Here is a 12,596-nt window from a genome sequence, read left to right as displayed (position 1 = left end):
GAGTGCACAAGAAAGTCATGTTACAAAGCTCACCACAATTCGAAGTTCCACTTTAATCCACATAATATCTATCTACTTTTCTTATGCTTCACGCATTGGCATGAGATTTTTTTTTTTTTTTTTTTGAGAGGGCATTTGCATAGTTGCTTAGTAATCATATTCTTTCCCATCGTGCAGTGGACACGCTCAAAGGAATTGCTATCAAACTTTTCCAAAATCTGCTAACTAGAAAAGTAACACTATGTCTCCGTGAACATAATTCAGTTGGCAGGGACATGCATTTTATATGTAGAGGCCGGGGTTCGAACCCCAGACACCCCATTTATTCATCTTAAAAAAGATGAATTATAACTCCAGGCTACTTGACAAAAAAAAATAACACTATTTGGTCCACACACTACATAGAAAGAAATAGAGAAATAAAGAGAAAAAAGGAAAGTTAGTGGAAAGATTTGTATTCAAATCATGAAGCCGTGTTATTTGGAAAATTCTTCGGTTATAGTATGATGAAAAAAAAAAAGTGGAAAGAAAAGAAAAACATGTTCACATTTCAAAGTGTTGAAAATCATGATATCAGAGAAAATGAGAGAAAAACGTGAAAGATTTTTTTTTTTTTAAGGAAGAGAAAAACTTGAAAGATTTTTATTGAATTGATAATGAAAAAATATACAACTGAACTGAATAGTTACAAAATTAGGATAATCTTTCTTACATGGCTTCTACGTGCTTGAGTTGTTTGGAATGAACGAAATAACCGTGTGTTTAATCATGTTGTTATCCCCATCCCTTGTTTACTAGATAAGATTAAGACGCTGTCTTTAGGTTAGCTGAAAGCTAAAAAAACTACCTTTGTTTTTGGAACTCAGCAGTGGTGGTCAAACCCTCTTGTTTGTTTGGATATTGGCTAATGTTTTTCTGCTATGTCTTGTTTGTAACCGTTGTAACTCTTGGTTTCTGAGGTAGTCTCTAAGGCACACTTTGTGCGTTTGAGACTGTCCTAATTAGTATATAATTCCATTTTGGCTTGTTAAAAAAAAAGGATAATCTTTCTTATATCCTAACTATCTAAATGACCTTAACTACATATGCACCTTCCGTCTCAAAATATAAGCGAAAATGAATCATCATAGATTAATGTATTTGATACTAATTTTAAACCAAATACATTAATTTTTATTGACCAATTTTTGATTACACGGATGTAGAATATCTCAACATAAAAATTATGTTTACGATCTCTATTCAATGAAAAACAAAAAGGGAGGAACTCTACTTTTTGCTTGTGATGACAATTTTTAGTCCTACACTATATTAAACTTAAATCAAAATATTGCACTTAAAATTCATTTAATCTTTTTCATAATTAAAATGATTAATTAAGAGTACCGTTAAATATCCCTAAAAAAAAGAGTACTGTTAAAATACTCTTTCTCCTCTCTTTTCTCTAATTATAAGCACCTATTGCTTTTTACAAATATATTAAGAAAAGTAGGAAAATGAATTCTCTTCATTTAAACTCTCTCAATTTATTTTTAATTGTTAAATCTCAACCATCAAATTCAATATCCTTTTTCCTTATAATTTTATATCGCATTTTTTCTCCTATGTTTGATTGCAGAAATGTAACAACTAAGGGAAATAGAGAGAATTTAAATGGAGAGAATTCATTCTCTAAAATTACAAAGAAATATGGATTGAATTTGAAGGTTGTGATATAACAATTGAGAGAAATTAAAGTGTTTCTATGGTGATAACTCAATTCCCCGAAATCATATGTTGACAATTAATTCCACGGTTCAAGTTAATTCACAATCAGCATTTTAAAATATAACTCTATATATGGTATCAATCAAAACACATGTGTTCTTATAAAGAAAAATCAAAACACATGTAGAGAAAAATAAGCAAGAATCTCTTTAATTGAATTAAACAACATCAATCAATTTAGTCCTATATTTTTCTTCCAAATGGAGTATAACGCAACAATTTTAAAGGGTTTATTGAAGTAGCAAGAGGTTCTTAAAATCAATATGTATGTCCTTTGATTGTTTTGATGGATGTTAACCAAAGAAATATAATGATGGAAAAACCACATTGATTGCATTTCTTTACTTCGAGGGACACATTTTCTATTTCATAAACTTGAGGGACTAAATCGCTCGACTCTTACAATATTAATTTCGAGGACCAAGATGATGATGATTTACTCAATAAAACTCGTATTTGTGAAATATAGCTTCAACATCATGAACTTTATTACGTGAACATAGGTGCTTCCTACGAACAACGCCCGCATGTAAATCCGCAGGAAATGTCCTAAATCAATCAAAATTTCTTTCGCAGGAAATTCCTCAGGAGCCAGTTACCTTAGGATTCTCCTGCCAAATTAGAATTCGCAGGTAATCACAGTTTAGTAACAAAATTCACAGCAAATTCCCGAGGATTTCCTACGTATATTTTTCCTTGGAAAAATCCAGAGGAATTCGCAGATTTCTAGTAGTGCACCCTTGGCTTCCTCGCATCTTTGAATTTGTTCTCGAAATTAAATTAATCTACTCTTTTTGTCCTTTCACCATAAGAATATGCTTGATTATCCATGAAATTTAACCCAGAGACACGATTTGGAAATTTCAAGTTTATGTAGGGAAATTCCCTTGGAAAACCCCGAGACTGAGTATAAAAAAAAGTAACAAAACAGAAATTTTGAGTCTACATTTATCCTTTTTTCAGATAAACAATCAAATATCTCTTGAAATATTAAATATTCGTTACTTGAATTGAACACAGAGGAAAAGAAGAATGGTAATTAGAAAAAAGATAGGTATGGTCATTATTAATCTATAAATTAACATAGACTGATCCACATTGCATACATGTTAACAAGATGATGATACTATCTTCAAGCTGCTGGTGACTGTGTAATTGCACCCACCATGTTTAGTGCTATGCATGGCTGATCAATAGGTACCTAAACAGATATAAGCATAGACAAATACTTGGAAGTTAAATCCATATTAAAAAAAAAGCACAATTTTTTTCTTTTTAAAGTAGCATTATAGTGTTTGAGATGATGGATTTTGACTTACAAAATGGCCAGCACCAAGTATCCAATAGAAGTTTAGGTTTTCATATGACTTAAAGAAGCCTTTGGTCTTTCTTTCACTTCCACAATATATGGGAGTTCTGTCTTTACTCAAGAAATTTTGAAGGCCTAACCATCTACACAAGTAACACAAAAAGTAATAATTAAAATTCAATTATGAAAATTGATGTTTGCATTCACCAAATTTGAAGAGGTGAATAAATAAATGAGAGGTTGCTTACTTGAGTTTCTTGAGCCAAGATTCAGTTCCCTTGGTTGCACAAATGAGATCAAGCTATAATAGTAAAAAAAATTGCAAGATTACTGAATAATAGAACAGAACAATCGGTTTTTGGGTCTGATACCGAGTTTTTAAAAAGAACACTTACTTGTCCATTGTACACAGTTACATTGACCCCAAGAGCTAGCAACTCATCAACCTGATAGAATCAAACTAGAGACATCAAATAGAAATCACCTAAAGTTTAGAAAATCAATGCATAATTTTTACAAGAAACCTTGATGAATATTTTCCAAACTTGTTCTAATTAGTTAAATATTTTCTCACCTCAGCAATTCTTGGTTTCATAAATTCACCTAAAAAATTTGCAATCACATAAACTGACTCAGCATACCATCTGTCAAAAATTGCAAGAAACATGAGATTAGGGTTTTAATCATTGGAATTCTAAGTACATTTATTTTTATTTTGCAAAGTTATAGAGACAGACTTACGTAATATTATTGGGAATGATCTTCAATTTTTTCTTTGTGACACCATTTAATAAGGTGTCTAGATCACCATTAACAACATTAGAATCTTTAAATGAAGTAAGATACTTGGAGTAACGCCTCATTGGTATTTCTTTTAATAATCTCTTCTCAATTGTTGATGAGGTTACTGAATAACTTCCACTGTCCTCCATAAAATTATAGAAATCCTTAAAACACAAAAACATGAGATAAACAAATGTATATTATTATAGAGAGATCTCATTAAGTAATTTAAAATATATTATGAATAAAAATGTAAGTTAGTACCACAAAGTTGCTGCTTTTATTAATTACATATTCAAGTTGAATCCATGTAGAAGTTGCATTAATAAATTCACCAGCTTCAAGTTGTTGCTTGATCCTTTCTGCCAAACTGTTCTCAAAATCATGTTCATCAAATAATATACATAGAAATTAGTACATTGATTCTACAATACAATGATTAACACTAGAAGATGGGAATGAAAACATATTTTACATACATGTTTGATTTTTGTAGTCCATTGTCATCAATTCTTGACATGTCTTTCAAAAGAGGACCCCATGAGAGCTGAAATGTCAAATTAAATGCCAAAAAAGTGAAAACTTAAATTAATGTTGAGAATATCTTGGGGTAGAATTATACTTGTTCTTACCACATAGTCTTCTGGGGAGATCCAGCTGTCTGCTAATACCACACCTAAATTTGGATAAAAATAGGATAAAGTCAAAAAATACCATATAGTACTATTCTTTATACATTTATGACTTGATATGATTTTTATTTGTGATTTTCAGTTTAGTTTTTTCTTTTCATTTTTGCTTTGAAATGATTTCTATATAGTATTTGGTTCAGGCCATCTCCTGCATTTATAGCATTCTCTATTTGATAAATAAAAAAATATATTTCTTCATTTTAGTAGTTGTTTTCTTATTCCTTAATTATAATGTTTTTTTAAAAAGATTTTAGTCGTGTTATATACATATATAAATTGGACCGTCATATGCATTTCAAACCACTCGCCCTTGCCTATGACTCGTGTTTGGAGGGATGTGGACCGTTATATACATTTCAAACCATTTAGCCTTTTAGCAGGACTTGTGCTTGAGGGTCGTGGACCGGTATGTTTGGACAAACTCCAACTAGATAAATATATGTTTAAATCTATGTTCAAATAATACATAATCTATCAAAAGAAGAAACTAACCACATTTAAAGATGAAAAATTTCAAGGAAATTATAATACCTCCAAGTGTAGTCTTCAATCTTCCTTTTTTAATTGCTTTGAGGGCTGATAATCCAAGAGTAGCAGCAAATTTTCCACCATAAGACTCCCCAAAAATGAACAAATTACATTTTTGAAGAATTGGATCATTATTAAATATCTTGATTAATAATGTAGTCAAGTCAGTGGCTGCCTCCTCATCAGTTTTGACAAGTAATTTTGAATCCTCAACAAAACTGAACCCTGTACCAACTGGACTGTCCTATATTATAAAAACAACAAAAAATGCATTTAATATGAGTGATGAGAAGTTGAGAACCTCACCCTCAAAGAAAAGAATCAAAGTATGCAAAAAAAAAAAAAACAAAAACAAGAGTGACATGAATTAGTTGATGCATGTTTGAATTGACGGTGAATTTAGGAAAATTTACAGCGAGCAACCGTAATTACGGTATCACTGTAATTTTTGTCAAATTTTATAAAATTCACTGTTTTTCTAAACATACGCAAAATTGGGTTACCACAATTCAGAAGAAAATAATTTGAGTTACCACAAATAGCAAATCTGCTTTTCTCAACCAAGTGAAATTCCTTGGCTCCAAATTGGCATCAAGAGGGCCAAACTCTATAAAATTTCCGAATCCAACTCCTGAACCACCCTGTTAAGTTCAATGTTTTGAAACTTCATTTTACAAACACATAAAAACATGGATTGTTCTTGTTCAAAATTCAAATCATGCCCTAATTCAAATAATACTTACAGGTCCTCCCTGCAACCAGAGAATGATTGGCCATGGTTTGGAGGGATTCTCCACTTTGTAGGGGCTTCTGTAAAGCCACCAGAACATGTGTGCTTCTGTGATAACACAATTCAATATATAACATCAATTATTGTTTATGTTAACACCATAGTCTTAGAAATCGATTACCAACACCATGAGGATCGGCCCAACACATATTGAGACCTAAAGTGTGACCTAAAGCACACTTTTATTTGAACTATTTTTTTTTTTTAAGTAATAAATAGTATTTTATTATTATACTAAAATGAGTGAAATACAAAGAATTCAAACTAGTGTGTTTACAGTATCATGACATGATCAATTTCAAATTTTGGAAAACAAAATAATTGAAATTTCACAATTTTAATATATTTAGCTTACTAGGTCTAACTTGCACATATCCCCATTCTTCTAATCCATCTTCACTCTTCAAAGCACCAACTTTTCCTTCATGAAATAGGAAACCAAGAAATACAAGAGTAACAAAAAACACATAAAGCTTCTCCATTGTAAAAGAATGTTAAACAACACCAAGTAATGAGTAAACAACAACAATGAAAATAGTAATTTATATTGCATTGGTTCGGAGTGTGAATATGAATATAATAAATATGGTTTCATCAATGTTCCCAACACAAGCAACGTGACAATAGAAGACTTAGGGCATAAAAGTGGGAAAAGACAAAAACATGTGCTCGTTGAAGGAAAGAGTATTTTCTTTTTTTGGTGAATTAAAGTCATGAGGATAATTTTTCATTATTGAGGTAGTTGTATAGTACCATTGCCACCAATTTATGTATAGTGGGACATTCCTTAAAAACAAGATGCTCATTCTTTTGCCAAGAAGGGTTATGAGTTAAGTGGACTGAATAGGAAGGTCGGTGTCATAGCTGAACGAAATTGTGGAAGAAATAAATGTTTTAACATCTATGAATTTCATGCACCATATCTTGTACTATTTCCGTTCTATTTTAATTTTTGATTCATGTTGGATTGTGATCAGTTTGTGTAGAATTTAAATATATTTTAGAAAATAAATAACTTTTTTTTTAAAGAAGAAAATAAATAACTAATATTTAAATAAAGTTTATTTAAAATATTAATCATCAAAGTTGTATTTTAAACAAGCAGTGTTCTGCTGACTAGAGTGGTCTGGGATATATAATTTGTTGATGTTGCGTTGTCTTGTAGATTGATGTTGTTGTTATGTCAAAACAACTTTAGAAGAGACTTTGCGAGCCTAATTCGCGTATGCATGCACGATTATCAAGTGTTAGGCATACTAGATTGCGCTCTTGTGTTTCGGACGGGTCAGTTATATGTAAAATATAATGTAATATTGTTAATTATTAGAAGTTGTGGTGATCCAGAAGTCCTAGCTCAACTGATAAAATGCCGAAATTGTTAGGCCGGATGCCATGATCGGGATTCGAACTCCGGTACTCCACTTATGTGTATAAGTTTATAATGACTTTGTCATTTCGTCTATCTACCAAAAAAAAAGAAGTTCTGGTGTATAAAATTATCGTAATGAGTTCAATTTGAAAAAAAATGTACAATAAATTATTCGTGTAAAATTTTCATTATTAAAAATAATAAAGAGAGTACCTTATCTATTTCTCGTCTTCAATTTGCAGACGATACTCTAATTTTAGGGGAAATAAGTTGGGGTAATGTGCGGGCAAATGCACACCGTTCTTGAGAGAGAGAGAGAGAGAGAGAGAGAGAGAGAGAGAGAGAGAGAGAGAGAGAGAGAGAGAGAGAGAGAGAGAGAGAGAGAGAGAGAGAGAGAGAGAGAGAGAGAGAGAGAGAGAGAGAGAGAGAGAGAGAGAGAGAGAGAGAGAGAGAGATTGGCTGCTACATGTATTCTTCTTGACACTTGTCTTGTTGCATGTATTCCTTATGAGTCATTACACTTTATTTTTTGCATGGGTAGCGCTTGGCTTGCTGCATGTAATTAATGCTCTTGGTACTTGGCTTGTTGCATGTATTTCTCATGAGTCATGACACTTGATTTATTGCATGGGTGACACTTGGCTTGCTGCATGTATTCCTCTTGAAATTTGAATTATTGCATGCATTTCTTATAAGTCATGACACTTGGTTTATTGCATTGGAAACATTAGGTTTGCTGCATGTATTCCTTTTGAAACATGGCCTGTTGCATGTATTCCTCATGAGTTATGACACTTAGTTTATTGCATTTGTCTTGTTGGATGCATTACTCTTGACACTTGAGATGCATTTTAGGCACCCAAGGGTACAAATGACAAGGTCTTTTAGATGAAGGACAAATAAGGGTAGAGTTGTCATTTTGTCATTTTAAGATGCTAGGATTTTGGTGTCAATGAATAAAACATTGTAAAATTATAGGGCTTACATAGAGTTTTGCTTAGGTTTCAAGACATAACTTTCTTCCTTTATATAATTAAGATTAAGATATGATTAAGATAAGATTTGATTTTTTTATGTTGAATTAGTATAAGATTTTATTTTTGCTATTATAAAATTTGAGTTGTATTGCCATATTTTACGATTTGTTGTAAATTTTATGTCACTAATTATATTTTGTTGACATAAAGATAAAAACTGTCTTTAACCAAAAAAAGAAAAGATAAAAACTTTGTCTTCTCGAAATTCTTTGAAAAAAAATACACACATGGTGGTTCATTTGATCAATATAGAACCATCTAGATTTTCAGAGTCTATATTTTAAAGGGGACAATATCAAAATCCAACTATTAGATATATGTTAAACAAAATAGTTTGATTAAGATACAACGATTCAAAGTTTAAAATTGAAAATCATTTTATAAATGAATCCAAAAGTCTCGTTTAGTTTTCCTTAGAACTTTTCACAATCCAATAATGGTGGTAGAAGTGGTAATTGTCTTTATTATAGTGGTATCGGTGGAAGGTGTTCAATGAGAAGAGATCTTGGCACTCCTAAACAATGCACCTTTTGTAACAAAATTGGCCATACAATCAACCAATGTTATTCTAAGCATTGATTTCTATCAGAAAATAGGATAAAATATGGTTTTGATCCCTGTAAATATGCTTCGTTTTGGTTTTAGTTTCTGTAATTTATTTTTGTTTTTGGTCCCTGCAAATATGATGCGTTTTGGTTTTGGTCATTGGCCCCACTTTTGTGATGATTTGCACACGTAGCACATGATGACTGAACCCATTTATTAAAAAAATAGTCCCTGCAAAATCTTTTGATTTTTAAAAAGGTCCATGCAAAATATTTTACTTTTGAAAATAGTCAGTCCCTATAGGGACTATTTTCAAAAACAAAATATTTTGCAGGGACTAAAAACAATAATTTTTTTTACAGGGACTAAAACTAAAACGAACCATATTTGCAGGAACCAAAAATCATATTTTAGCCCAGAAAATAAGACTAAGAACTTTGCCTCTATATCACCAATAAATCATGTAATGATAATGAAGATTCAAGTTAATCCTCTTGGGATACAACATCAAGTCAACCACCATCAAGCCAAGTGACTACCTAAGTCAAACATGAGAGAGTGTCTTCCATATTAAGGTCTCAGATTTGATTCTCTCCGATGCCACTTTGAATAAGTGGGTTTGATAAATAATTTTAATAAAAGCCGTTATTTTCAACAAAACAAAATTATTGATTTAAAGTTTACATTAAATTGTAACAACAAAATAAAAAGTTTACATTAACTTCCAATAATAAAGTTATATAAAATTATTTATTTTACTATTAAATTTTTTAAAATTTTAAAATAGAAAGGGAAAATGCTAAAGAGGAAATTTTTTAAAATAGAAGAGTAAATTTTGTGGTTGGAATGATGCATTCAACACAATCAGTAAGTAATTTTTTTTTACATAAAACTTATAAATTATTTTCATATTTAAATCCTTAAAAGTGCTATTTAGACATTTGTTAGCAAGACTGAATAAAAAATGGTGGCAACAAACTTCTTTTTTAAAGAACAAAAATCCTAAATTGGTTTGAGAATGTATTGGTTCCACCAAATATATGAATGCTGTAGAAAATTTGGTCAAAAGTTACATATTTTTAACTTTATATATAAACCTTTGCTAAACAAAAACTTTATAAATAAACCAAATTTTAATTTTACACTCCTCTGAATACATTTTCAAACACCGGCCACTCAAGTATTTTCCATCAATTATTTCAAAAAAATTAAATTATTTTCCATCAATAAAATTAGTCCTTGATGTTAAATTTCAGATAGTCTCTATGAGTTTAGCTCAGTTGGTAAGGACAATGCATAATATATGCAAGGTCTAGGGTTCGAACTTTGGACACCACCAAAAAGTAAATTCCAGTACGACGGTACACATGGCGCAATAACGGTATATTTTTCAAATGAATTGGAATTATTTATTTATAATGTAAAATCTTAAATTTTCTTTTAAAATAATCGCAGAATTAATAGGTATAAAAATATAATTTTGGAAACCTCATAAAAATAAAATAAAAAGGACAATTGACATTTAAAGTAGGCTAATAATTTGGGTATCTTCTATATATTCTAGATTTAATATTATTATTTTTAGGAAATGTATACAAATTGTGTATCTTCAATATATTCTAGATGCCATCCACATTCAAATAATTTATTGTATGTGTATCTTCAATATATTCTAGATGCCATCCACATTCAAATAATTTATCGTATTAAAGAAAATATATGCAACACTTTATTTTATATTTCAAAAAACTCTCTTTCATAGATTTATATATTTATTAAAATAATATCCATGATTATAAAAAGTAATAATTTGGCAACCTTATAAGAAATTGATCAATGAAGGAGCGAGCCATTGCATTTATATTAGAATAATAAATTTGGTTATTGAACAGATTTCATATTTAAATCCCTAAAAAAAACAGATTCCATATTTAATATTATTATTTTATGGAAACATATTAAACTATTTAATTATTTTAGACTTTACCTATTTATCATCACCAAAAAAAAGACTTTACCTATTTATAATCTTTTCTTAATATAGTTTTGTCAATATAGCTATATTTATATAAATATATATATATATATATATATATATATATATATTATTAAATAAAAATATTACAACGGAATACTGTTTCATGACAAGGCTTGTTAAGTCTTGTCGTTATATAAACTCTTGCTTTGTCAATTCCTTCTCAAATTTTTTATTCAAAATTTCCATCACACTCTTTCACTTTCTTCAAGTCTTGTTCAAAATCGACTTTCAACATTGACAGTCATGATGGTAATGTCTATCCATATTAATTATAATGTCAAGCTTAATTCTTTGTATTTTTTTTTTAATGCAATTTTTGAGTTTTGTTTCTTAGGATATGCTGTGTGTACCTTGGCTTGTAAACTTGCTGGCAATTACTTCATTTTTCACAACATGTGAAACCCATCCGAAAAAATCCAAAAATGAGCGGAACAAGTTCTGCCTCGACTGCAATGAAAATCCATTGTGTGAATCTTGTATAGAATCTCGTCACAGAGGTCATCGAGTAATTCAAGTGAGTTTTTTTTTTTTTTAATTTGATTACTAGATCTGTATAATATTTCATAATGATCTAGGTATGTGTCATATCTATTTCTCTTAGTTTTGTTTTTGTTACACTTAAGCAATTTTAATTGATTTTTTTTATTATGTTATGTAAATATTTGCAATGATAAATCAGATAAGGAGGTCATCATATAATGAAGTGATTAAGACTACCGAAATTTACAAACACGTGGATATCCTCGGAATTCAAACTTACGTGATTAATAGCTCTAGTGTTGTATTCTTAAGCAAGAGAGCTCATGCCCAACCTAAGAAGTTCAACATTGGAAAAACCGGTCACTATAGGGACCCTTTTTGTAAGAGATGTGATAGAAATCTTGCAGACCCTACTTATTTTTGCTCTTTGGCATGCAAGGTGAATTTTTGGTCTCCAATTATATATTTTTTATATTATGTTTTAAACGGCACAAAATTGTTCAATATATGAAAAACTAGTATATTTTATTCCACTCCTTTTATTACTATTAATCCGGAGATTGAAGGCATGTAATGGAGATTATAACTTATACTTATGTTGATTTTGTTTTCTTTTTGAAGGAATGATTAATTAATGTTGCATTGTATGTATATGATACCAGTTTGCGTTTATAAAAAAGGATGGAGGCTTTTTCGTAAACCCAAAAGAGATGGAAGAAATGGAAAGATATCTAGAGCAATCAATCCAGGCATCGCCTAAAAAAGAGAAGGCCAAGAAATGCTGCAAACAAAATCTGAAACGAAAATTAGAAAGCGCAAGAATTGATGGGAAAGAGGAAGAGGAAAACGTAGAAAAAGAAAGGGAAGAAGGCGCCGATGACAGAGAAAGCATTCTTCCGGTTAATCGTTCATCGGCTTCACTTCGCAAGCCAAATTCAAAAAGAAAGGGAATAGCTCATAGGGCACCTTTTTTTTAAGGTTAATCAAAGACTATGAAAATTTTTAAATAAAATCATATGTGATATATTTCTACTTTGATCAATATGTATGTGCTCTCATGATAATAAATTCCTTTCGAACATTTGATCGTCAATATGCTTTGCTTTGTGTTAGGTACATTAAACCAATATTTGAAACATGATATGCTAGATTTTATATATCAAGTACATAAGAAATTTAGCAAAAAGAAAACCTAATTTTCTCTTTCAAAATTATTTATATACACAAGTTATATAATTTCTCCAAAGAAGTGGTATT

The 12,596-nt window shown here is 30.3% G+C and overlaps 2 protein-coding genes across 2 annotated transcripts; one reads left to right on the top strand and one right to left on the bottom strand.

The window, feature by feature from the left end:
• Positions 1 to 2,899: 2,899 nt before the first annotated feature.
• On the bottom strand, positions 2,900 to 6,351 carry LOC25487476 (putative carboxypeptidase C). Its single transcript, XM_013609420.1, has 13 exons — positions 6,225 to 6,351; positions 5,823 to 5,917; positions 5,613 to 5,720; positions 5,083 to 5,323; positions 4,492 to 4,535; positions 4,339 to 4,406; positions 4,124 to 4,229; positions 3,818 to 4,023; positions 3,651 to 3,720; positions 3,472 to 3,522; positions 3,325 to 3,377; positions 3,087 to 3,219; positions 2,900 to 2,968 (listed from the first exon to the last, which is right to left on the bottom strand). The coding sequence occupies exons 1-13, from the start codon at positions 6,349 to 6,351 to the stop codon at positions 2,900 to 2,902; spliced, it is 1,371 nt and encodes a 456-aa protein (XP_013464874.1).
• Positions 6,352 to 11,526: 5,175 nt separating this feature from the next.
• Positions 11,527 to 12,316, top strand: LOC25487475 (uncharacterized). Its single transcript, XM_024777141.1, has 2 exons — positions 11,527 to 11,778; positions 12,002 to 12,316. The coding sequence occupies exons 1-2, from the start codon at positions 11,527 to 11,529 to the stop codon at positions 12,314 to 12,316; spliced, it is 567 nt and encodes a 188-aa protein (XP_024632909.1).
• Positions 12,317 to 12,596: the final 280 nt, after the last annotated feature.

The sequence above is a fragment of the Medicago truncatula genome, chromosome 2 (assembly GCF_003473485.1).
Source record: "Medicago truncatula cultivar Jemalong A17 chromosome 2, MtrunA17r5.0-ANR, whole genome shotgun sequence".
NCBI classification, from domain to species: domain Eukaryota; kingdom Viridiplantae; phylum Streptophyta; class Magnoliopsida; order Fabales; family Fabaceae; genus Medicago; species Medicago truncatula.
This window is presented reverse-complemented; position numbering and strand designations above follow the sequence as displayed.